The sequence below is a fragment of the Phymastichus coffea genome, unplaced genomic scaffold (genome assembly GCF_024137745.1).
Source record: "Phymastichus coffea isolate CEN01 unplaced genomic scaffold, Cenicafe_Pcof_1.1 PCOF00094, whole genome shotgun sequence".
Lineage (NCBI taxonomy): Eukaryota > Metazoa > Arthropoda > Insecta > Hymenoptera > Eulophidae > Phymastichus > Phymastichus coffea.
In genome coordinates, this window is record NW_026706905.1 from 116,598 (window position 1) to 140,810 (window position 24,213).

Here is a 24,213-nt window from a genome sequence, read left to right on the forward strand (position 1 = left end):
ATAAATGGATCTTCTTCTTTGTTTTTTTCATTATTTCAAATCAGTTTTTGTTTTCGCGAAAAAACACCAGCTTCCACTGTAAAACGTTACTTAAGGAGGACAAAATCATTAGATTTGCAATCTTTCCAAGCATGCACGATGAATGTAATAACGTTTCTAGGCTCTGTTTGTGGACAAAAAAAAATTACGTAAGACACACAGAAAACAAACACACATCTACAAGAATAAAAACTATATACGAACAGACAAACACGTGTATGTGTATAGCGTATCTAAATAAATAAACAATTGTATTTGTATGTGTGTTCAGCGACGGCGTGAGAATCAAAATGCAAGAAAATAATCTATATACGAAGGCGCAAAGCAGAGACTCGTCACTCGCCGCGATGATATTATTCGTCATATGCAAAATATATACGTTCGAGTATACATCCGCGCAGGTGCAGAGGACACGTCAAACACAGAAACGCAGACATGCACACGCGTACACGCATTAATGAATGAAGCTCTACGAAATAAAGCTGAATGTTCTTGTAAATAGTGATTTACATGTATAAAGAAATAACATTAGGAATATAAACACACGGCGACAACAATGACAACAGCCAGTGCAGAATCAAAGTGTGTGTTTGTGTGTGTGTGCGTGCAAGAAGAGCTGTCTTCTCTCGCTGAGTCTAAGAGTACGCCGAGCGAGAACGCAGACACGAACATTGATGATTATAATATCATTAAAAAAAAAACTATGAATGGTATATATTAGCTCGAGAGGAACAACACTAGGCATATATATACCCGCGGTTGTATTTTCAATGTTTACGGTTTCATTTTGTTATATGACTTATATTTAACGAAGAACGTACGGTTGGATAATAAACATTGTTTTTTGGAAAAAAAATAATCAATTTTGCTGTGCTGCTGTCTTTTTATTCTCGATCCTTTCACTTGTAATCTGTAGCTTATTGCGTTGCTTGGCGTTCTATACATCGAAAGAAAAAATTATTTCGAGCTGAACGGGCTTATCAGCTTTGAATTTGCTGCATACTAAAATCGGAAATGCTTTTCTCGAACTACGATGTGGTTTCTTGAATTGGACAAATATTTCCAGCGGTGAGCTTATCAGCCAAATAATTAAAACGCAATAAACTCGAATGAAACTACATGAGCACCAGCTCGAAAGCAGCAACATCTCGAAATCAGATTTATGCATCTCAAGTGTAAGCGACATATATATATCCTGCGCCGTAGCTTGCGGCAGATGATAAGTGCGCGCCGCAGTAATGCCCAGAGGAAGCATTTCGCATTCGAATCGGAGCCAGCGCACCGAGGTGCTGTATCAATAAGGAGCCAGGCGCACGACCTCAAGATCGCGTATAATCATAGCCGCAAATCCCGATCAATCGGCCCTCCCGTGAATTCAGTGTAACGACGCATTGCTGTCGCAGCTCGAACAATGGAAGTCAATTAGTTTCGGCGAATCCCACGCTCGGCTGACAATCGAACAACTCGATTAACCAAGATTCGCGCAAAAGGGACACGGGGGTACGCGCGACGCTCGCGTATCGACTAGCGGCGAGAGGCTACGGCGAATCGCCGGCGGTGCAGTTTGCACAGCGGCATTGCGCATTGCAGTAATCCCCCTGGATAACAAACACTATATCCGCTCGAACCGCGCGCCTCGCCGACGTCGTCGTAAAAGCTCCGCTGCTTTGCGGTTGCACGCGAGTGCTCTTATCTAGCGAGCCTCTCAGTTTTTCGTGGCTGCACCGACGCGTATTCAGTACTCGTCGCGTTCGCAAATGAAACTGCGGTCGCTGCTAAAAAAGATTGTATCGTGCATGCAGACTTTACGATGTCGCGCTTTTGCAGTAACGCATCTGATGATTCGATCCTTCACCCGTAACGTTTGTTTATGTTTATTAGCGAAGGGCTCCAAACAGCGTTCATATTTTGCTCAAAACGCTATAAAATCAGATATAGAGATATAGTATCTATAGTTAACGTCGACCCCAAGAGCCATAAGGCCTTTCTTATGCTAGATGTGTGTAAAAAATTTTAATGATGCGATATGATATTAAACATAAGTTTCAATGAATAATTGTTCAAAGTTGATAATGTTTTCAAATTTTTTGGACATTAATTTTTTTAATTTACGAAATTTTCGTGACTTCTTTGAAAAAGGTAAAGAAAATGTTCATTGAATATTCTTCAAATAATGCCAAAAATGTTATCAAAAAGTAGACCATAAAAATCAATTGTTTAAGAATTTAATAATATTAAAATCTCGAACATACAAATCAAATTTTTTTAATACCTTTTCTAAAACTTAGTTACTGGACGATTATGCGAAAAAATCGGTAAAATTAATTGTTTTCTTTATTTATTTTGACATCGTACCTGTCGCTTAAATAATTCGTTTCGATTTTATGACATAGTAACCGCTTTCAAATAATAATAACCACGTACAATTATTTGGTCTGACCAATCTCGCCTTTAACTACTAAAAGCCAACAAAGTAGGGATTGATGATAAAAAGCTTACCGATCAAGAATCCATAGACTGCAGACGCTTTCCGCTGGTGGCGCAGTCGTCATCGCAACAAAAAGCCGAATTGCGGTTAGTTTTACCATCGTCGCCGCACCGTCGCGCGCGTTGCATCGTCCTTCGATAAAGTTCTCAAAGACCTCGGGCTCGTCCTTCGACGACTTGCCGGTTCTTCGAATTTTCCTGCGAATCCTAAAATCCTGGCTAAGGATTTGTAGGTAAGTTTCACGTGTCACCCTTGCATACCAACAATTAATATCCGTTTGCAACTGTCTGTTGTTTTTTGTCGTTTTGGCGAACCACCACGATCACTTTGGTATTTTGAATTTGGTAACCTAAACGTTCGGTGTTTGAATTTATTTTGTTAACGTTTCAACTATAGCTCATGTAAACAAATAATGTTGTGGCTAACGATGAGTTTGTTAGCATTCTATGGAATAAGAATTCCATATTAAAGCTGGTTTAAAAAGAAACAGCGTAAACATCATGTCTGATGCAAGCCAGTGTGATTACATCAACTTCCAAGCATTGTGCAACTGAATAGTTGAATGTCTATCATTTATTTAACGCAGGAAAACTTTCAAAATATTCTTGACAACTACTCTGTTGAGTTGTGATGACAAAGGGTAAACTAGTCACTCGACCAATTGAAAAGATGAGGCCTCTAGGAATGACACTAAAAATGGAGTGTACAGATGAGCCTTTAAGCTATTATCAAAAGGCAGCAAGAACGAAATATAAATCTGAGTATGATAAGGTGAGATTATAAGATTTGAAATCATATTTTAAAGTATTTTTACTATTCGATATTATATCAAATCTTTAAGGTCAATAAAATGTTGGAGTCACTCGTAAAAGATCAAGGAGGGACATTAATATGTCAAGCTGGTGTTGTCAAAGGCTATCAATATCAGTTGTGAGTACCATAAACAATAATGTATGCCAATAGTGCTATCCTATTAGTATTTGATCTATCTTTCATTACAATTTCTTTATAGACCTACTGCTGCTCCAGCAAGTGCAGCTGTCGTTAAACCAAATGCCCAAACACAAGTTATTGGAGTTGTAAGTGATAAGCTTTTATAGAGCTTTGTATTTTATAATAACATTTATATAATTGATTATTTCATCATTTCAGAATCAAACTGCAAATACAAATAATCAAATAAAACAAATCATGTTGAACAATACTAACAATTCTCAAGGACTTCAGCTTGTTATGGATCCAAGGATGGTAATTCTTCAAACTGTTTCACCGCAACAGGGTGAGTTTGTTTAATAACAGCAAATCTAAGCCATTGCTATATTTAAAAATATAAAATTTACTAGAAATAATATTTTATTTCATCAGCTGGAGTTGCTGCTTCACCAATGTCTCTCATGGCAAACACATCGAATTCAACATCTACAGTTATGAGTACGATGACAACTGCATCACCTGTAGTGGCTCCAATCACACCTGTATCTCAGCAACCACAAGTAGAAAATACTGTAAATATAAATCTATATTTTAAGTATAAAATGTTTTTATTGAAAATACTAAGATTTCTACATTGTCATTTTATTTGTTGATAAATTACTGTTATTTTTATTATATTTTCAGTATGTTAGTAAAGCCGGTAGACCTGTCCGAAAAGTTACGAAAGTTTTGACAGTACAACAAGCTGATATCATTGAAGAAGTAGGTATCTGTTTTTCCTTCTTTTTGATCAAATTTATGTAATAAGTAATACAAACTTTCTTTCTGCAGCCTGTCTCACCTCCTCCTACTCTTACACAAATAAAAAGGATAAGCAAACCTTCAGCAACAACACACGTGGTTACGCCAAGTACGTTTAATAAAATTATTACTATAATGTTATTCAACTACTTCAACAAGTGAAATAAATTAATCTAATTGATCATCTATAGCGTCGACTAATGCTCAGGGCGTGACAAATCTTAGAATAAAAACATTACCAAAACAACAGTCAGGAAGTCATTTAGTATCTCGACCTTCTGAGCAATCAGCTATAGGAGGTATTGCAATTGGTAACAAAGTAGCAGGTAAGTAAACTTAAACTTTCTCCATCTCCATTAGTAACGATAATAATAATTTGCATTTTTAATCGGTTAGCGGGCGAAGTTATTGATGAGTCGAAGAAAAATCTTCCTGACGGAAGGGAAGTGACCTTTAACAAGATGAACGGAGGACGGACTTACCCGTCGTTAGTTGTTGTAGCAAGACCAAATCTCAAGACCAAAAATATTACCTCACAAGTTGCCCAAAAAGAAAGAGCGGATTTAGGTGGGTAAACATTTTATTGCCGTTCTAATAAAATCAAATATATAAGAATAAAAAATCTTCATTTTCCATTACAGATATAAAAGTGAAAGGTGTACTGATGTACTCAGCAACAAAGTTTACCGAATGGCTAATCCAACAAGGTTTAGTCCGTGCAGAACAATTCTGTGACAAGCATAACAATCTGAAGTTGAAGTTGGGTATGTTTAGCGACTCTGGTACATTTCCATGTTCAGGTGGCTACGTATGGATCTCGTCGTGTTGTCCCGATCGCTTTGTCTCTGTGTTTTCGGGCTCCGTATTTCAAGGTGCTCCACATTCGCCGACTGTTCTACTTAAACTCGTTTACCATTGGGCTTGTCAGACCAACGTACAAAACGTTATCTCGTGGGTGAAGGTCACAAATTATTACGTTAAAACATTTTATTCACTGCTAAGAAGTGTTTGCACCGCGGCAATCTGGCAAAAGTGTAAGAAAATGGGTGGTAGACATTCTATGATACAAGTCGGAGTTATTAGTTTAGGCACTACTTCACAAGATGGCAATTTACGTCAGGTAATTTTACTATAAATACATACGAGTTTGTTATATAAGTTGACGGTTAACTCTATTACATATTTTATAAAGGTAAAAGTAGAAGTATTAGGTATCCTTGACCCAGAAACTCTGGAGCTCAGGCTACGTGCATGCGAACCAATACAAGACGGAGACAGATCATACAAACGTCGTTTTACCAACATTCTCCACCCATTGTCAGAATGGGTGGACAAAGATTCCAAGATTTTGACGGACTTTACTGTTGACAAGAACACACTCTCTGAGATGGGTTTTAATAACGTCTTGCAGTCAGCTTTTAGCGAGCAAAATCCTAGAAATGTTTCCAGCAATTTTCACGTAATGGAATATCTAAGAAAAATCGTGCCCAGGATGTTCCAGAATACGCTGAGTCTTCTTAGCAGATCAATGATTCAGCAATTCTTGGATGAACTCGTTTGGAGAGAGATGTATGGAACCACTGCTCTCAGAGCTTTTGAGAATATTATTACGCATATTTCGGAGCAGACCAAGCTGGAGTCAGGTATGCAAAAATTTTTCAAAAGATTATAAATAATTTATTTCCATTAATTTGTAACGTGTTCTCCTCAGACTCGACGTTATTAGAACGTCTGAACAAAATCGCCGCAAATCCCTTCCAAGATTGGTCATATTGGAACAAAAACACTGGCTCGTCTTCAGTCAACAATGCTACGGTCGCGCCAATGGTCTCGATACCCAAAGATACAGCCAATGAGGTACAAGAAATTCGAGTAGCTGGTCAAAAAAGAATAGTAAGTCGCAAAAGGCCCTATTCGGCGACCATTAGTCCTGAAACTATCGAGAGGAATTCTACGCCAGAACCGAAGATTGCGAGAGACATAAGGCCTGAGCAAGTACCACTACAAGAATTTTATTACGGAACTATGGCACCCGAAAATCCCGTCAACAAGGACAACAACGTTACGTTCACTTTTAAGGTAAATTGCCTATCTTTCAAATTATGATAAAGATGAATAAGCGTAAATGTTTTTCTTTTCATTATTCGTTTTAGTGTTTCTTATGCACAGCGTCAATGCATTCCAACACAGAAATTATGGAACACATGGTAAGCCACGTGCCACCACGGGTACCCGGACAGTCGGATCCACCAGTTTGTCGTTACTGTTGCACTGCCTTCTCGTCTAAATACCAAATGGACGTGCACGTTACCGAAGCTCACAGCAACTTCGGCAACTCAGACAACGATATGGTTGTGTGCGCCATTTGTGAACAGAAATTCGGTATTTTTTTATTTTGAAACTATAAATGGAATACTTTCATTGAAATTATTCAATTTCCATAATTTCTCCTTAGGGACATCTGGACTGTTAATAAATCACCTGTCGTCGATGCACTATCCATCTGAGATGCCATACAAATGTCATAGCTGCGGTTACCGTAGCTCCAGTCACAAAGACGTAATTGATCACTATTATACCCTACACGAAAAATGTGATGGATTGCAGTGTCCTTACTGCTTAAAAGTGACCAGTTTCGTTAACGAGGATGGTCAACCATGCACGCCAAATGTATATAACTATCTGATGCACATGCAACGTCATATTGTGCGTCGCGAGGAGAAGCTCAATAAGTGCCCGCGTTGCTGCTTGTGGTTCAACCAGATGAGTGCGCTCAAAACACACGTTGATCTTCATTGCATGGCAACTGGTTCACGTAAGCTTTCATTTTTCAAACTCAACATGTAATGGCAACATTAATTTTGTTGACGATAATGAAAATGTGTAGGAGTGACGCCGTACACTGACAAGGAAAATACTATTACCGTGGCACGCTCACGTAACGCCGTTAAACGTTACCACTTCGATGATTATGCACACGAAATTACTCCTACCGAGCGTATCAAGAAGTGGATTTATGGACCAGTTCATGTTAACGTACCTTCCGGCAAAAGTTGCTATGAGTGCGAAGAAGACGTTGATATGCGAGAGCATTACCCGTCAGTATATTCAAGTTTTTATTGAACATAAATGGGAAAGTAATAATTAATAATTAGTTGATAAATATCTTTCATTTTGTTTAGTGGCGAGCAAAAATGTCAAAAATGTCGTTACGTCACTTGTTGCTGGCGCGCGTTTAAAGAGCATCAGCGACAGATACACAATGAAAGGCCGATGACGAGCGTCGTTGTGCCTTCACCACTTATCAACATTCCTCTTGAATATGAAATGCAGTGTGCTTGCGGTTACAAGTCAAGTGATGGAAATCTACTTTGTAAATAATAAATACTTTATAAAAATATTATACGACTCAATGTGAGAATTAATTTTACATGTTTTCTTTTTTAGCGGTGCATTTAGTGAGATGCAAAAAACGCAATGCATTTCGGCCTGAAGAAAGTAGACCTGGGATGTTAGACAGTTTGGGACTGGTCCCCAAACAAACGTCTGAGGTATAATATAAAAGTAGAATTGATTTTCACTTTTTTATTTTGTAGTGCTATTTTTTATTTTGGCTTTTAATTTTTTCTGTTTCTCTCTCTCTTTTTAAATGTCTTTAAAGGACGAATCGTCGCCTCAATCTTCGAAAATTTCAGCTTCAAAGTCGTCAAGAAGTTCTAGTGTAAGCAGTAGCCGAGGCAAAGATGATAAACCATCAAGAAACAAGTGAGAAAGTACTTTTTTGGACTATTGATGCTGGATTTAAACATCAATAATTTTATATAGTAAATGTCTAATTTTGTGAAAGAAGATTAACAGTAAGAGCAGTGTCTAAAAAACTTTTTTTCTTCATATTGTAGTAACAAAGTGTATATTAGTGTCCTCTACTTCTGAAATAATTCTAATATGAAGAAATGTTGTAACTGGACTCAAACACAGAAGTTTTTTCTTCTTATTTGTCATAATAGATGTAAACCTAATAAATTTTATATCCATATATAAATTTATGTATTCATTAAATTTCAATCACTTTACAATCACAATAATTTCAACAAAACAACGAATAGTTTGACTTCAAATACTACGGTGAGCGCGCACATCTCCGCAGCAAAGCGAGCCACAAATAATTCATTAAGGTTTAATATAATAGATGATAAAATATAATGTAATATGATGTATAATATGATGGTATAATATAGTAGGTGGAAGTATCTGGACGCTGCCGGCCACGGCTCAGTTTTCCTTAAGCCTCTGAGCATTTGCGTTCCGTTTATACACTCGTTGAAATACGTCTTTAGTAGCCCGCGAGAATCACATATACTCTGTACACTTGAATAAAATGTATGTTGTAGTTTAAAAACTGACTACCCTCATTCTCTACTACTCTTCCTCGATCCGCTCTCATATTTCAATTGGAGCGCCACGCATTCCAAATCTTACGTTAGCGCAGCTAATTTCAGTTGGTTTTGCGGCGGCGCAACGAAACTCACCGCCAGTGACGGACTTGCGTTTAGTTTCACATCAATCGTGAATCCTTGAGGACCGCCGATCGTATCTCGAAGTGTGCCGTCAGTATAATTTTTTTGTAAATCAGTGTTATATAGTGTTCTTGCACTATTTAATAAGAACGTGTTTGTAGTGAAATTTTATAGTCTTCGCTGACAGCAGGTATGAAAATTATAAATAAGACTAGAGAATACCCCAAAGGTGTAGCACGCGTACGTAGGTGTGTGTATACGTCTGACATGTAGTTATATATATACATATATATATATATATATATATATATATATATATATCGATTGTCGTTACACTTCCAGAAAGTACTTAATGACGCATCATCGTTTCTGACTTTTTCACGAACAATGTAGGCAGCATACATTTCTTCGTTACAATGTTTACGTGTATCGAGTATTTCATCAGCTCACGCAAGTCCTCCATGTTAAGTACATCTTTTTCTTTGCGCACTCTCTTCCCGCTTCTGCGAGACATGAAAATGCAACGAAAATAGAACGTACATATTTTTTTGCACAACCTTGAGAGAACTTATCGATTTTTCACTTCTATCATAAACGAGCGATCGCTCACCGTAGGAAATTAGACCAATTGATTGTCTTATAACGATTGAGAGAGTACCGTGTGTAAACAAAATGTCTAAGAAGCACTACGTGTATATCCGGCTGCTCACGCGTGAGTTCGTTGCACTAAAATCCTATAAAATTAGTCATCGTGTAACTCTATCTATCTTAACATTTTTGCAATATTCGAATATTAAATGAAGAACCACTTAACAGTGCACATTTAAAAGAAAAATCGCAAGTGGCCTATATAAAACCGCATAAAAATTGTATCATGACGATGAAATGGAGTCACGAATGACATAGACTGCCTGCCGTAACTTGATTCTTACACATTGGGGTTTACATAGACGTAATCATGCAATATCAATTTTGAAAAGTGAGGTTTAGGCGACAACATGTGACGTAGTTATTTGATAATACAATTTCATCATCGTAAAGTACCGTCATAAATGCAAAAAGTTTATGAAAGAATTAAAAATGAAAATAAATTTTAGAGAGATAAACATGATCGATTTCTTTGCATCACGAACGTAAAGTCAACGTTCAACTACATTGTACAACGAATAATTAAATTAAAAAAAGTATTTTCGCAAACGCAATATTCTTATATCCTCGTTTATTCACGTGAGTCTCTTTTTGAAAATCTATATCCGAAGCTTTTAGACGACGTGATCGTAAAAAGATAAGAAACGCTTTGAATCAGTTGCCAGTGCTTGTCAGCTAGACACTGTCACATACGTGCACACACCTATCGAACGTTGCACCGTTATATTGTTAACAGTCGATTATTTAACGGCTCTCGCCCCGCCTTATCGTACATCGCAATTTCATCACGCTCATTTTTCTTTCATCTATCGAACTTGTTTTCTCACGCTTTCTAATGTATTGTACATTTGCTGCGAAAAATGCAAGCGCAGTTTGCTCGTCGAAAAAGAAAGTCGTTTCAAGGTTATTATTAGAGCGAACTGTGCGTGCACAAAAAAATGACGAGTTTTCATTAGGTTTAATTACATTCATCAGTATGTATTAATTTACTTGTAATTGAATAATATTGAAACGTGCGACAAACTAGCTGCTACTTCATCAATTAAGCAGCTAATTCGATTAACGAACGATTGCCGCATGATTCATCACAGCTTTGATCAATTCAATAAGTTTTTTGATATATATATATATACACAATCACAAATGTTACTTATTCCATAATATCTATAAAGATAAGCGCACTCGAATTCTATATTTAGTAATGATGAAAGAAGCAGACTTATGTCGTACGTAAAAAAGATAAGTGTGTAGGTATTTTGTAGGCATGAAGCACACAGACACAGATGCATTGACTTGCTGGGCGCACTGTCATTGATGACTGCGGTTTATAATATAAGCGACTGATTGTGTAGTAGCACTCGAGCGCTCAGTTACACTGCACTGCATATATACTAGCTAATTTATATATGAGTCACTCTCTTCATTGTTTTACTAATGCAATGTTAAAAAGGGCAGAGCATGTTTCAACTTTGGACTTTTTCTCCCACGTTATTTTGGTTGAAAGAGCTTTGCACCTTATACAATCATCTGTCATTTTCATGACAGTTAAATACAGTACTTTTTGTTTAATATTCAAGATTTACTATGTCTTTTCTAAACATTCTCATGAGTTTTGAAAATAAACTGACATTTCTTTGGAAAAAGGATTGTTCCGAAACTCAATTTTCGAATGATGTATATTATTATGCGATAATATTTTACATAACAACAACGGTTAGTCATTATATCAACATCTTAAGTTTGGCTTCTTAGCTCACTTTTAAGAAAAAACTACAGAATACCTATGCAAAACGCCTGTTTTGTTTGTAAATATCCATGTTCGTCTTATGTTCTGCGTATTAATCATTATTATCATCATTTGCCACTCACCTCGAGAGCAAAAGAAAAGAAAATAATCATAAGCCGCTGATATATACATAGAAACGAAAGTGCAGTGTTTTGTGAGACTCAAGTAAGCTAACGTGAAAAAAAACATTGATTGTTTGCAGCTTTGTCTAGGCAAAGATGACAACCTGGCAGAATCCCGGTGGCGGTTATCCATATCCCAATCAACAAGGTGCTACAATCATACCTATAAAACATTTCGCGCGAGCTTCTCTTTTGAAACTTCTGTCTAGTTATACATTGTAATAATAAGTATATTAAGCATATGTGACATCGTCAATTTTTCAAACGACATTGCTATAAATATGTGAATGCAATGGGAATGAAGAAAAAACAATCGACGCGTGACTTTTCAGGATACCCAGGTTACCCACAAGGCGATTCAGGTTATCCAGGCGCAGGCTACCCAGGAGGCCCACCACCGGCCGGCTTCAATCCACCACCTTACGGTAATCAAGGAGGTACATTTTATCGTTTTTCATTTTTGGTTTTATTGCGTAAATTGATAAGCGCTGAAATTTTATAACATTCACGTACTAGCGTTTATTAAATGTCGTTTTTATTTGATTCTTTAATAAATTGTCGGTAAAAAAATGCTAATTCAGATTGACTTGAAATTATAGGACCCGGTTTTATACCACCAGCTGCTCCACCATACGGACACGTACCACCTCAGCAAGGCATGTACGGCGCAAGTTACTCGGAGGACCCCATGAACGATGAGGCCAAGGGGTTCCAATTTAATGACACCACCATTCGGCAGGCCTTCATCAAGTAATTTTTTTTCTGTCTAATTTACTTATTTCTGAAGCAGAAGTAAATCACTAAACGTCTATTATCTTTTAGGAAAGTCTACAGTATCCTGATGGTCCAACTTCTCATCACCTTTGGCTTCGTCACCTTATTCTCGCTACATGATCCCGCCAAACTATTCGCTCGCAATCATATTGGGCTCATGTACGTTGCTTTGATCGTAACATTTGTGCTGATCATTGCAATGGCTTGCTGTACCAGCGTCAGGCGTCAGGCACCAATGAACTTCGTTTTCCTCTTTATATTTACCCTCGCCGAGGCTACACTGTTAGGTTTCGTTTCAAGTGTACACGATGAAAAATATGTAAGCATTTCGAACGCAAATGAAAATCATTCTTAGAGAGAGAAAATATTTTGTAACACGCAAATTCTTGTTGCAGGTGATGCTTGCTGTGGGTATAACCGTAGTTATCTGTTTTGCGCTGACTCTATTTGCATTCCAAACGAAAATAGATTTCACCGGCATGGGAACTTACCTATTCGTAGCAGCGATCGTTCTCATGATTTTCGGTTTCGTCGCAATATTCTGGCATGGTAAAATCGTAACTCTGGTCTACAGTTCATTCGGAGCTCTTCTCTTCTCATTCTATCTGGTTTACGATACGCAACTGATGATTGGTGGCAAGCACAAATATGCATTGTCACCTGAGGAATACATTTTCGCCTCACTGAATTTGTACCTGGACATCGTCAACATCTTTTTGTACATTTTAAGCATCATCAGCGCGTCGAATCGAGATTAGATTGTAAGATATGTGACATGATAAGTCAAATTGTCAGATGGAGCAATTCATTTAGTGAGTTTTTTTTATATATATGATAATATAACCCTGGTTAAAATCCAAAAATTTACCCTCGTGAGTGATCTTTATTTCTTTTTATTTATTGCTTTTTAATGTTTGCTTGATTTTTTTCTTATTTTACTTGACAACATTAAGTTATTAATTTTTTGTTTGTGTTAATCGATAACGGATTTTAACCAGGGTTACATAACAGAAATGAGTAATGAAAACGTCCTACAAGTTTTAACAATACGTATGTACATCAAGTATCTGGAGTTGATACAGTATCGTTTTTTTTGTTTATTTAGGAAAAGAAACGATAATGCAAGCAGCAAAACAAAGTTTAATTTAAGATTTGTATTTGTAAGCAATGATGAGAAAGAGTGTAAACATTAAAAAAATTTTTTGTTGAACGTTGCAAGTGTGCCGCATTATTTATTATTTTGTTTGAAGTATGGTTCTCATAGATACCGAAAGTGAATTGCTAATCATAAGTCGCATTAAAATAATACAATTATTAATTAAAAACAATAATGAATTATTTAAATTCGATATTTTGTACCCGAACAAGTCCATTTAAATTGTAGTGCTTCAATTTACTCTAGGAAATATATCACAAATAAATATCCTTTTTTTAATTCAATACGAAGAAAAATTAGATTTGCGAATACTGTTTTTTCGTAAGAATATTTAATTACAACTATTAAAAAATATATAATATACTATTGGCTCCTCCAAACGTTTAAAATATCGCTCTTCATAATCAAATAATTTTCAACGTTCCTAATCATGTATATGTTTACTACTATTATTATCGTTCATTATTTGTTTATATACATGCAGAGGCATGAAATGTTTATAATCACCATTGATTAATAATAGACCTTATAACGTATTTTTATATCACATGTTATATCAAACATGAGTAGTATTCATTCACATAATAAATGTATTAATTAATACTTATTGTATATTATGTACTCAACTACTTTAGACACGTTTCTAAGTTGGTTATGACTATCAAATTTTTCGCGTAAGTGTACGATGAATATTTTTCTTCATGTTTACCACAACTTCATTATTTTATTAAAAAATTAATTCTCGAAATGAGTGATTTTTTTTACACTATACTGTTCTTAGTTTATTATTGAAATAAAGACATTTCAATATGTTTTAGCCATTTTTAATATTAAGTTTTACACGCATACACACGCGCGTGCGCGCGCACACACACACACACATTTATAAGTGAACTAGGGCCTATCTTCAATTAAAAATATATACCCGTATTTATAAAAAATTAATGAGAACAAAAAGTTATAATCAATATTTTTAAGAAACGAAAGGTTTCATCAAAGAACAAGAAATTCAATAACAAAGTCATAGTTTTTGGAATTTTACTTTATTATGCACGTTGAAAAACAGGCGCGACGAGGATTAAACCATTTTTTTTAAATATTCGTCAATCGGCCCGCTTTTCGAGCGGCAGATTGCACCTCATCGGTTACACAAAAAAATTGCAACAAGTCAATATTATAAAATACAAATGATTTGAAAATGCTATTTCTTCACCTTTTTATCAATACAAATTGACGCTTTTCTATTGCCTTGCGTCGCATATTGCATCGTGTAAAAATATGTATAAAAGACAGATTTTTAATAATAAATAAATAAATAAAAACATGCTTTGATGCATTTTACAAGCAAAGCAGCTCGACAAAACAGTTGGTGTGTAGATGAAGATTTAATTTTCAACAATAAAATGCCTTTGTTGAACAAAACAAGATTCACTAATTGCTTGGTTACTTCATATGCACCATCTGATACTTTCTTTAATCCATACTTTTCGTAATACGCGTAGAAAACGTACAACATACATTGAATTCTCACTCTTTTTTTTAATTCACGAATTACTAATAGAGATAATAGAGATAATTAATTCACAAATTACTAAACGAATTACTAATTCACGAATTACTAATAACTTTTTTTGTTGAGATTACGTTATCCAAAGTTTTTAAAAAGTGTATTAATATGTTTCTTTCGGTGGCACTTAACAATTATTTTGCAAAAAATGTTCTCTTGAAGTGTTTTTAAAAAAATATTTTCTTGTAAATAACTTTATACGTTTAGCAATTGTTTCGCGTTATACAATGAATATGTACACGTGATTTAAATCGAAAATAAGTAACAATTTAGTTGATTCGAAGATGATTTAAAGTATTTATCTTTGTTGTAAAAACAAATTCTTAAGAGGTAGTAAATACGACTAAAAATTGCTAGTCAACCACTTGACGTATAATACTACGTATGGGAAAAGTGATACAGATATCTAAAAATCACATTTTCAGTTCTTTAATATAGTATTTCGGAAAGTCTTCGATGCAGCAATCTTTAGCTTAGGAATTTTCATGCGCCAAATAAACTTTCCCAGTTTGGTTCAAGTGGTCAGTTATGACAATGTACAGTAAGCAATCGTGCAATAACGCATTTACTAAAGCTAAAACTTAAATAATATGTACGTAATTTTAAGTCAAATTTTGTCTAATGATATACTTTGTTTCATTTTTTTATGGTTTATCCTGTTAAGGAAACATCGTAGTTTACAAATATAAAAAACATTGCAAAGTTATTAGTATCCTTTTTTTCTTTTCAAACACGTTTAGAAATGATCTTTTTTATATTCCAACACGTTCAGCACGAGTAAAATTCAGATCGATATTTTAAGCCTAAGAGTTAATCACATGTAAAAGAGATATTTTTATATAATTACAATGCACTATGAGCAAAAAACCATTCAATTAATCTAGTTAAATTAATGTAAAAACAGTTATTGAATCCAGTAGCTTTATAAAAAAGAAAGAAACACAGAAGTAAAACTTTCGTTGTGTCCACCGCGAGAAAAATGAAAGCAATAATGCTGGAAGTATCCTTACAAAGCTACGGACTCAATCGTTTGCCGATTCAACAGCAACGATTAGCTGCCCTTTCAAATCTTCGATCAACTTGCACGCGATCAGGTTGTTCATGAGGTTCCTTGCCTTGAGTCTTGTCAAGTATTGCCTCGGCTAATTCACGGAACGCTCGATCAATATTGATATTCGCCTTCGCTGAGGTCTCCATGAAACGGATCCCATGCTCGCGAGCTATCTGTTGAATAAAAGAAAAAAATGATTAAAAAATGCTATCAGTTAAGTGGTAAACAGGGGATTGGTCGGTGATTAGTAAGTGCTTTGTTCGCTCTTTTTATTCAAGTAATGAATCGAAGTTTTTTTTATTGCTTTTTAATAGTTTTATCGGGCATGGCGTGAATTGTTTCAATGTTCTCGAAATAATTGTGTAGATTAAACTTAAATATCTTGACTCTTTTAGATCAATTTGATGCAATACTCTCACAATGCTATGTAAAATTTATTTGCATTAAAAATATTTGAAAACTCAGCAAATATATGCAGCAAAATACATATACTTACAGAAACAATATTTACCAAAATTGAAAGTAAGAGTGATAATAAAGTGTATTAGATATATTAAACTTGACAAAATCTCTTTTTGAAAAAGTAGAAAAGTTATATTGTACTTACTGCTTCACCTCGCTCAGTACTAACTTCACGCCTATCTTCCATGTCACTTTTGTTTCCCAAAATCATTTTTTCTACATTTTCATTCGCATGCTATAAATAAAGAAACATAAATTGTCATTTTTTTCTCATCAAAGTTGGTTGACAAATCTACGAAGACAATAAGTTTCACAAACCTCATCTATATTCCTCAACCAGTTCACTATATTTTCAAATGTCTTTTCATTTGTAATATCATAAACTAACATTATTCCCATTGCACCCCTGTAATATGATGTGGTGATAGTGTGGAATCTTTCTTGTCCAGCTGTGTCCCTAGAGCAAAATAAATAACAAATTTGTAAGTATAAATTTTGCTATAAGAGTATACAAATTAATTTGGTATTGCATTGTCACACCATATTTGAAGCTTAATTTTCTTTCCCCTGAGTTCCACAGTCTTTATTTTGAAATCTATACCTGAAATCACAAATAAACATTAATTATTTCGGCTATCCAATCTTAACGTTATATTACTAACAACCAGCTAATGAAAAAAAAAACTTGTGCAATCATTCTCAAGCAATAAAATCACTTTTGTTATAAAAAACGTATCCTTCTACTCAAAGAACTCAACACAGGAAAAGGTAAGTTAACCAGAGAAGCGTAAATATCGCGGAAGAAAACGGAACGGTGGAGCAGTGACACCAATTGAAGTATGAAGCAACAACGAATGCGAATCAGATACACGCAGCTCCAAAAAAAAGAAGAGTCCTCGCGCAAGATTTGGTCATAAACTTGGAGGCCGAAGTATAATATCCTCGTATCAAAAGAGTAAAAAATGCAATCAATCACAGACGCACGTCTATGTCTGTTGATCTTTGCATTTGCGCAGGAGCTGCGTTCGCCTAAAGAAAGAGATAGAAAGAGTACCGGCGAGAATACACTAGTATATACGGATGAGTAATGCCTTTGGAGCGTTTAAAAATAAATCGAGCTGTGCAGCTCGGGCTCACCTATGGTGGAGATGAAAGTAGTCGAGAAGGCGTCATCGGAGAAACGGAAGAGAATACATGTTTTGCCAACACCACTGTCGCCGATGAGCAGTAACTTGAACAGCAAGTCATAAGTTTTCTTTGCCATTTTGCTGTTCACTCTTGTTTATATTGACTTCGTTCGGTCCGGATGTTTTACAGATTGCCAAACAAGATTATTGCTTTTTTTATTATTAAAAACTGCGCTACTACTTGCTTGAATTCTAACCTTATAACCTGATTTGCTCTGATGGACGAACTAAACCGTTGCTACTGACCGCTGACGACGTCCGCCGTCCGGGTCCGACGACACACAACGCTGCGGCGACATACACGTACACACTACACACATTCGCCGTTCGCGTTCGTCGTTCGCCTTTCATGTGATTATCCGCGGGCACCATAAGATGGCGCTGAATAGACATTTTTTTAAAAAAAAGCCCTAAAAAATTGGTTTATTGCAATAATTTTTATAGCTAAGAATTACAATTTAAATATCCCGCGAATATTACTACTGTTAAAAATAAAAAGTAACATCATGTACTTTTAAAGAAGTAAAGCCTAACTTAATTTACTCCTTGGTTACGATGACGTTTAGGAAATGAATATAAGCATTATTTGTACTACATGGTCAGTCACCAAGCAATCTCCTCGATAATCCATAATATTTCGTATGCAGATTGAATCGAATTTATTGCCTCGATAAAATATTTTGCACGTCCTGTCAGACTTGGAAAAGTTTAAAACAACTTTACACTTGCTTCTATCGACGTAGCAACAATCGCATTACAATCCTTACATCTGATCAATATATGCTATATATATCTGCTGCATTTGTTTTCCCTTTCGCGTTTCTCGTAGCTACGGTTGGATAATGATATTCCCCAGAAAATGCACAATGTACATAACAGACGATAAACGGCTGATTAATAATTCCTCGTCTTACGATTGCGAAATCTCGCCAAAAATCGATTCCAAAGCGCTGAAGTTCCCGAGAACATCGCAATTTCCTCGCAATTAAACCCTTTAACGCATTTAATATTCGCTGCATCCGTCGAGCGTTTCCACGAAGCGATATACCTAGCGATATGTACGGGGAGTCACGTGTAATTATCGTACCGGAGGTGTTCCGACGCGCGAGGGAAGCAGTGTACATCTCTACCTGCGATGAGCGAGAGAGGAGTTTGTTTTAATAATACTATCATCTCGAGGATTTCCAACAACTTAAAGCGACATTGCTGAACTCAGAGTTGCATCACTGAGTTAGAACAGTTTTCAATTATTGAATGTTCTTTTCGTCTGTGATTCTTCGGGATGAAAAAATTCTTTGGAGCTTCTTACTCCAACATGAATTCAGTTTCAAAGTTGTCGCGTTTATCCAATTTTTTCTTATTATTTCTTGCGGTAACGAGTTTATCGAAGCATTGAATCTTTGTATCAAGAAAGTGCATCTTATTAAAACTTTATCTGTCGACAATCGTTGGTTCATTTACATTTCTCAACAGTAGCTGCCAGACGATGAAGTACTTCGTTTCGTTTTCTCAAATGGATTCAGGTATCGTCAGTTCAATGAATATTTTATGATTGATTGATATCAAGCAAGGAATCGTAGAAGAAATAGTTTACCACGAGTCACGCTCGAAAATAGATTTTGCTTTGAAGGCCGCGGTCGATCGTCCGGAAACCGTCGACGAGATGGAAGAGCGTCGCGCATTACTGTTCGAAAACAGCGCATTTTTCCATAAAGTTGTCGGTTTGTGGCCAAAAGAGGATCAACCGTTGGGTAACTTTCGAGCTTTGAAATGTCATGCTGGCATTTTTTCTACGATTGCTATCGCCATCATGCAGTACAGCGTATTGGCAGTCAACGATGACAAAAGCAGGAGGGCTGAGTAATTATTTGTTCTTTCTCTCTGTCTTGATACTCGATGTTTTCAAAATTTTTATACGCACCCTTTCTTCTGTTGCTTTGAACAGCATGAGTCGATCACACGCATTCATACACGTACACTAAATCATAAAATAATTAGGCAAAATACCCTGCCCAATAAACACTTTAAAATGCGCTATTTTTCGACTTGTTTAATCGAAGGTGTTGTACTCTGCCATATTAATGTCAAAAATAAAATATGAACGTAAATGGGTTGGTTGTTAAAATCGAGTGATGCCGTTGAAGGGTGCAATTCTTCCTACGGCAGGATTTTTCCTTCGTCGTGCTCTAAACATGTACATAATTAAATATGCCATATTACTTATTATCTTAAACTTGATAAAAAAAAGAGAAAACCAAAAATGTCCTTAATCACGAACTCTAAGCCTGTTTTTTAAAGTTCATAAGTTAAGGAAGGTTACAGCTTTTAATGCACTTACAAAGTAGCGGCTAGCTATTTGAAAGTTTCTAAGTATTAGGTCAATAACGTACTTATCGTACAAAAATGTCTATTTTTCAACAGGTTGTGTATTGAAAGCGCACTCGCAACTGCAGCATTCGTGAAAATTCTGCCGTGCGTAATTAACAGGTAAAAAAAATAAAAGCAAGGGTAGGGTACACCCGTCAAAACCTCAAGCTTTAGTTTCAATTTCCATATAAATTTTGTGTCATCAGCGTGAAAGCTGTACTAAGCTTACTTCTTGTTTGAAGACGAAACAATTTTGTACCTCACACTTTGTTTCTATACGTGTCTAACGCCCTTTTTCCAGGAAAAATATCGTAGAGTCACATCAGAAGACTCAAGAAATGAATGCTTACTTAAAAGAGTCATCTGCTGAAAAGAAAATCGCCTACAACTGGCTGGATTTGCAGAACAAATTAATAAGCAACATCATCATATCTTACGTGATCATTGTCGCCACATATTTCGTGTACCCAATGTACAGAGGAGATCAATTTCCAATGCCAGTAGTAATAATGTTCTGGCAAAAATTTCCCTGGTGATTCTCGACTACTGTACTAATATAATGGCCATGGCACCTCACGTCTCAGCAATAAGTTACCTCGTTTTTCTAGGAGCGTATTTATCTACGTATATGAATTTATCATCAGCTCCCTGCGAATCATCGCAATGATATCATGCGACATTTACCTCGTGATCTTCATGTGCCATCTTTGCAGTGAACTGCAACTCGTTGGCAACGCGATGATAGAAATAGACGTGCGCGACAAGCAGTCGATTTTTCGGGCAATCAAGAAACACAAAAGAGTGCTGGAGTACGGGCAATTGATATGCAAAGAGTTCTCTTCGGTAATCATGGTTCAGCATGTTGGAATGTCTATGGGTATTTGTTTTGCAGCAATTAGCGTACTTTATGTAAGTTTTAATTCGAAGTAATAATTATCCACGTGATAAATAAAATGTCCCTGAAAAAATGTCCATCTTATTTTAATCTCGGTCGAAATAAAAAGCATACGTTTTAGTTTTATGATAAAACGTATTATTAATCAATCACATTAATGTATATCAACCGGGATTAACTAGAATGATTTTTTAGATAGCAACGTTATATTAAAATATTATTTCCTTGAGAAATGTTATTCAATTTCATTGACATTTCAGACAAAGAACCAGGCTATTCTAATCAAGTTTTTAAGTATCGGATCGATCCTTGCTTTCGAAGTATTGCTTGTTTGCTTCGTGGGAGAAACGATTGCCGGCGAAAGTTTGAAAATAGCCGAGCACCTTGAAAACAAATTCGAAGGATTTTTGGACGACACCGAATCATTAAGGACAATGAGTTTCATGTTACTTCGAGCTCAAAGACCTCTAAGTCTGAGAGTAGGCGATAACACAATGATCAATCTTAATTTATTTAGATTGACGATAAATAAGATCTTCTCATGCATCTTGATATTGAAAAGAGCAATGGCAGAGTGAACTTAGGTCAAGAGACAAAATACACTTTGTATTTGCTTCGTAATTTTTTTAAGGCTAGATGCTTAGGTTTCAAGTAAACCAGTTTGTCATGACAATTCTAATTTTTTTCACAAGCTTTTTTGTCCGGTACTACACCTGATTCATCCAAAAATTTACGTGTGAAGGATTCAAAAGTCGATTTCGCAGTTAAATGTCGTGTCGCGATGCGAGACCAAATTGCATTTTTTTATTAATAACATCAGCTGTGGAACTTAATAATACGAAATCTAACGAATGAATTGTAATAAAAAAGGCATTCGGCGTAAAATAGATGAACGATTTATGAATGATGCTTATCACAAAATAATGTTCGGGTAACAACACGATCTTCAAATCACATAGTACTTTATAAATAAGACATCGCTTTGTAAAAAAATACAAATTTTCTCTTTAAAGATTAAGTAAACTATGTAGTCGAAAAATTCGTACAATACACAGTGAATGCTGAGCATAAAAAATAGCAACCACCTGTATACCAAACTCTTAACTCACGAAAAACTGCACTCACCCAGTTCAATTAGTTAATTAAACGCAACAATACGTAAATCGTACACGTACAAAAGGATATATTTTTTAACAGGTTCTCCATAGAGGCGGCAATAGCAAATATCGCTTTCATGAAAATTCTGCCGTGCATACTCAACAGGTAAATCAGTTGTATTTTAGATCTCGCGTCGATCAATATCATTGTGATTTGTTTCGATTGAATTCTCTCGCCATTTGAAAGCTCATTGCGCATATTCGTCTGTCGAACGCTCCCTTTTAGAAAGAAAATGATAGAGCTGTACCACAAGACACTGGAAATCAACACGTATTTAAAAGAGTCGTCGGCAGAGAAGAGAATCGCCTACAAGTGGCTGAGCTTACAGGTCAAATTGATAAGCGGCATGATCGTGTCGTACGTTCTTGTGGTTTCCATGTACTTTTCTTACCCGCTGTACAGAGGCGATATCATTCCTATTTGCTCGGAGCTCGTGCCAAAAGTGCTTCACCGATTTCCCTGGTGATTGCCGACCACCCGAGACGGTACGATCAAGTCTCGCTGGCGCTAATGTCAAACGCACGTTTTTATTCCAGGAATATATTTGTCTACGTGGCCGAATTTGCATTGTGTGCTCTTCGACTAATCGAAATAACGTCGTGCGACGCCTACCTCTTAATTTTCATGTGCCAACTTTGCAGCGAACTACAAATCGCGGGCAACGCGATGCAGGAGATCGGCATGCACGACAAACGGTCAATTTACCGAGCAGTGAAGAAGCACAAAAGGGTACTGGAATATGGGCAAATGATATGCATGGAGTTCTCCTCGGCAGTTGTTATTCAGCATCTCGGAATGTCCATCGGCATATGCTTTTCAGCGATTAGCATACTTTACGTGAGTTCTTACACTGAATCACTACTTGCAAAGATACGATCGTTCCGTCTTTTTTGCCGCTCTTTCAGACACGAGAGCAGGGACTCATGATCAAATTTGTGTCGATCGGATTGCTGATGGCCTTCGAAGTACTGCTTCTGTGCTTCGTTGGGGAAATCATTGTCGGAGAAAGTCTGAAAATTGCCAACTATCTGGAAAACAAATACGAGGACTTTTTAGACGACACGACGTCGCTAAAAACAATGAGATTCATGTTATTCCGATCGCAGAGGCCTTTAAACCTGAGAGTTGGCGGTAGCACCGTTATGAACCTCAACTTGTTTAGACTGACTATGAACAAAATTTTCTCTTGTTTCGTGATTTTGAAAAGAGCATTGGCGGAATAATCAAAAAACTAAAGTCAGCTTACTTTGAAAATTGATCATCGTGCTTTTTTAATCTAAAAATAGTTGCAAACTGCTTGAAATATTACATGTAATTCACTCGGTCACTAGAAATTCGAAGCGTGCACCAAGCCAATAAGCACGTACTGTATTGAAGAGACGAAGTTTACTGTAAATAAGTGTGCCTATACGTTCACTTTTACGGCGGGTGTAAATTTATGGTTGCGCAGAAGCTATAATACTGATTATATGAAGACTTACAATAGAGTAGTGTTTTCTACTCGATATAAGGCACGCGATTTTGTTGAACAGAAATTTACTCCATTAAAGTCCTGATATGTGAAACGCGTTTGTAAAACTCAATGCAAGCTATATCACCAGAAATAAAGCACCACTTCGTAAGCGAGTCGTAACTTAATTCGAAATAAAAGCTCTCTATTCACATTCCGGGGCCCATTATAGACAGCTCTAAACGTAAAATGACAACAATATCAACTCGAGTTCGACATTGCGCACGGAACGCGAGTAGCTTTGGAATTGCACGGTCACGAAGAATACACGCCATATCGCAAGAAAGAACCGTCCCTACGGATTTGACATCGTAGATGGGATTGTGACTTGGGCGCTCGTAACTAAAAACGGTAAACGCCACACGCGACGATCGATCAACGAATCGACAAACAATTTTAACTCAAGCTGCGATCTGCAATACGTTTTGTCATAGCAAGGTGCTTATAGACTCGTGTCGCAAGATGCTCCAAATGAGCGCGCACTTGATGAAATCGTGCGCCGAAAAGAAAATCGCGTGCAGACAGGCTGGGCCTGCAGATCAAACTGTCACACAGTATATCGTGTCTGTTTCGAGTGCTTCACAAGGTCGCATTTGCAATCACTCATAGTGAACGACAGCTGTAATTAACAATCTCAGTCGGAAGTCATTTTATTAAACAGAATTTCAATTATTTTTTGAGTTTTGTCGTGTTTTACCTACACTCTCATCTCGGTCATAATGTCCTGCGATATTTGCCTCATAATCTGCGCG

The 24,213-nt window shown here is 36.4% G+C and overlaps 4 protein-coding genes across 6 annotated transcripts; 3 read left to right on the forward strand and 1 right to left on the reverse strand.

Moving 5' to 3' along the window:
- Positions 1-2,631: 2,631 nt before the first annotated feature.
- On the forward strand, positions 2,632-11,965 carry LOC131669561 (uncharacterized). Of its 2 annotated transcripts, none has more exons than XM_058944513.1 (21): positions 2,632-2,759; positions 3,114-3,298; positions 3,369-3,457; positions 3,540-3,606; positions 3,680-3,806; positions 3,893-4,032; positions 4,145-4,222; positions 4,292-4,370; positions 4,453-4,587; positions 4,658-4,828; positions 4,903-5,381; positions 5,454-5,904; positions 5,973-6,340; positions 6,415-6,643; positions 6,717-7,076; positions 7,149-7,359; positions 7,444-7,634; positions 7,709-7,812; positions 7,923-8,968; positions 11,667-11,771; positions 11,934-11,965. In XM_058944513.1, exons 2-19 carry the CDS (start codon positions 3,158-3,160, stop codon positions 8,028-8,030), a joined length of 3,528 nt encoding a protein of 1,175 aa, XP_058800496.1. In that variant the 5' UTR covers positions 2,632-2,759; positions 3,114-3,157; the 3' UTR covers positions 8,031-8,968; positions 11,667-11,771; positions 11,934-11,965. The 2 variants fall into 2 exon arrangements, with proteins under 2 accessions (XP_058800496.1, XP_058800497.1); XM_058944514.1 differs by having other exon boundaries at positions 7,957-8,968.
- Positions 11,431-12,866, forward strand: LOC131669508 (protein lifeguard 1-like). The gene is made up of 5 exons (XM_058944425.1): positions 11,431-11,482; positions 11,667-11,771; positions 11,934-12,084; positions 12,157-12,427; positions 12,504-12,866. Exons 1-5 carry the CDS (start codon positions 11,431-11,433, stop codon positions 12,864-12,866), a joined length of 942 nt encoding a protein of 313 aa, XP_058800408.1.
- A 7-nt stretch (positions 12,867-12,873) lies between these two features.
- LOC131669566 (ras-related protein Rab-10) lies at positions 12,874-17,820 on the reverse strand. The gene is made up of 5 exons (XM_058944521.1): positions 17,482-17,820; positions 16,885-16,945; positions 16,663-16,801; positions 16,490-16,579; positions 12,874-16,055 (listed from the first exon to the last, which is right to left on the reverse strand). Exons 1-5 carry the CDS (start codon positions 17,606-17,608, stop codon positions 15,870-15,872), a joined length of 603 nt encoding a protein of 200 aa, XP_058800504.1. The 5' UTR covers positions 17,609-17,820; the 3' UTR covers positions 12,874-15,869.
- Positions 17,821-18,671: 851 nt separating this feature from the next.
- On the forward strand, positions 18,672-23,336 carry LOC131669565 (odorant receptor 49b-like). Of its 2 annotated transcripts, none has more exons than XM_058944520.1 (7): positions 18,672-18,761; positions 19,005-19,054; positions 19,162-19,391; positions 21,991-22,056; positions 22,177-22,413; positions 22,488-22,788; positions 22,857-23,336. In XM_058944520.1, exons 3-7 carry the CDS (start codon positions 19,195-19,197, stop codon positions 23,172-23,174), a joined length of 1,119 nt encoding a protein of 372 aa, XP_058800503.1. In that variant the 5' UTR covers positions 18,672-18,761; positions 19,005-19,054; positions 19,162-19,194; the 3' UTR covers positions 23,175-23,336. The 2 variants fall into 2 exon arrangements, with proteins under 2 accessions (XP_058800503.1, XP_058800501.1); XM_058944518.1 differs by having other exon boundaries at positions 18,682-18,761; positions 19,148-19,391.
- Positions 23,337-24,213: the final 877 nt, after the last annotated feature.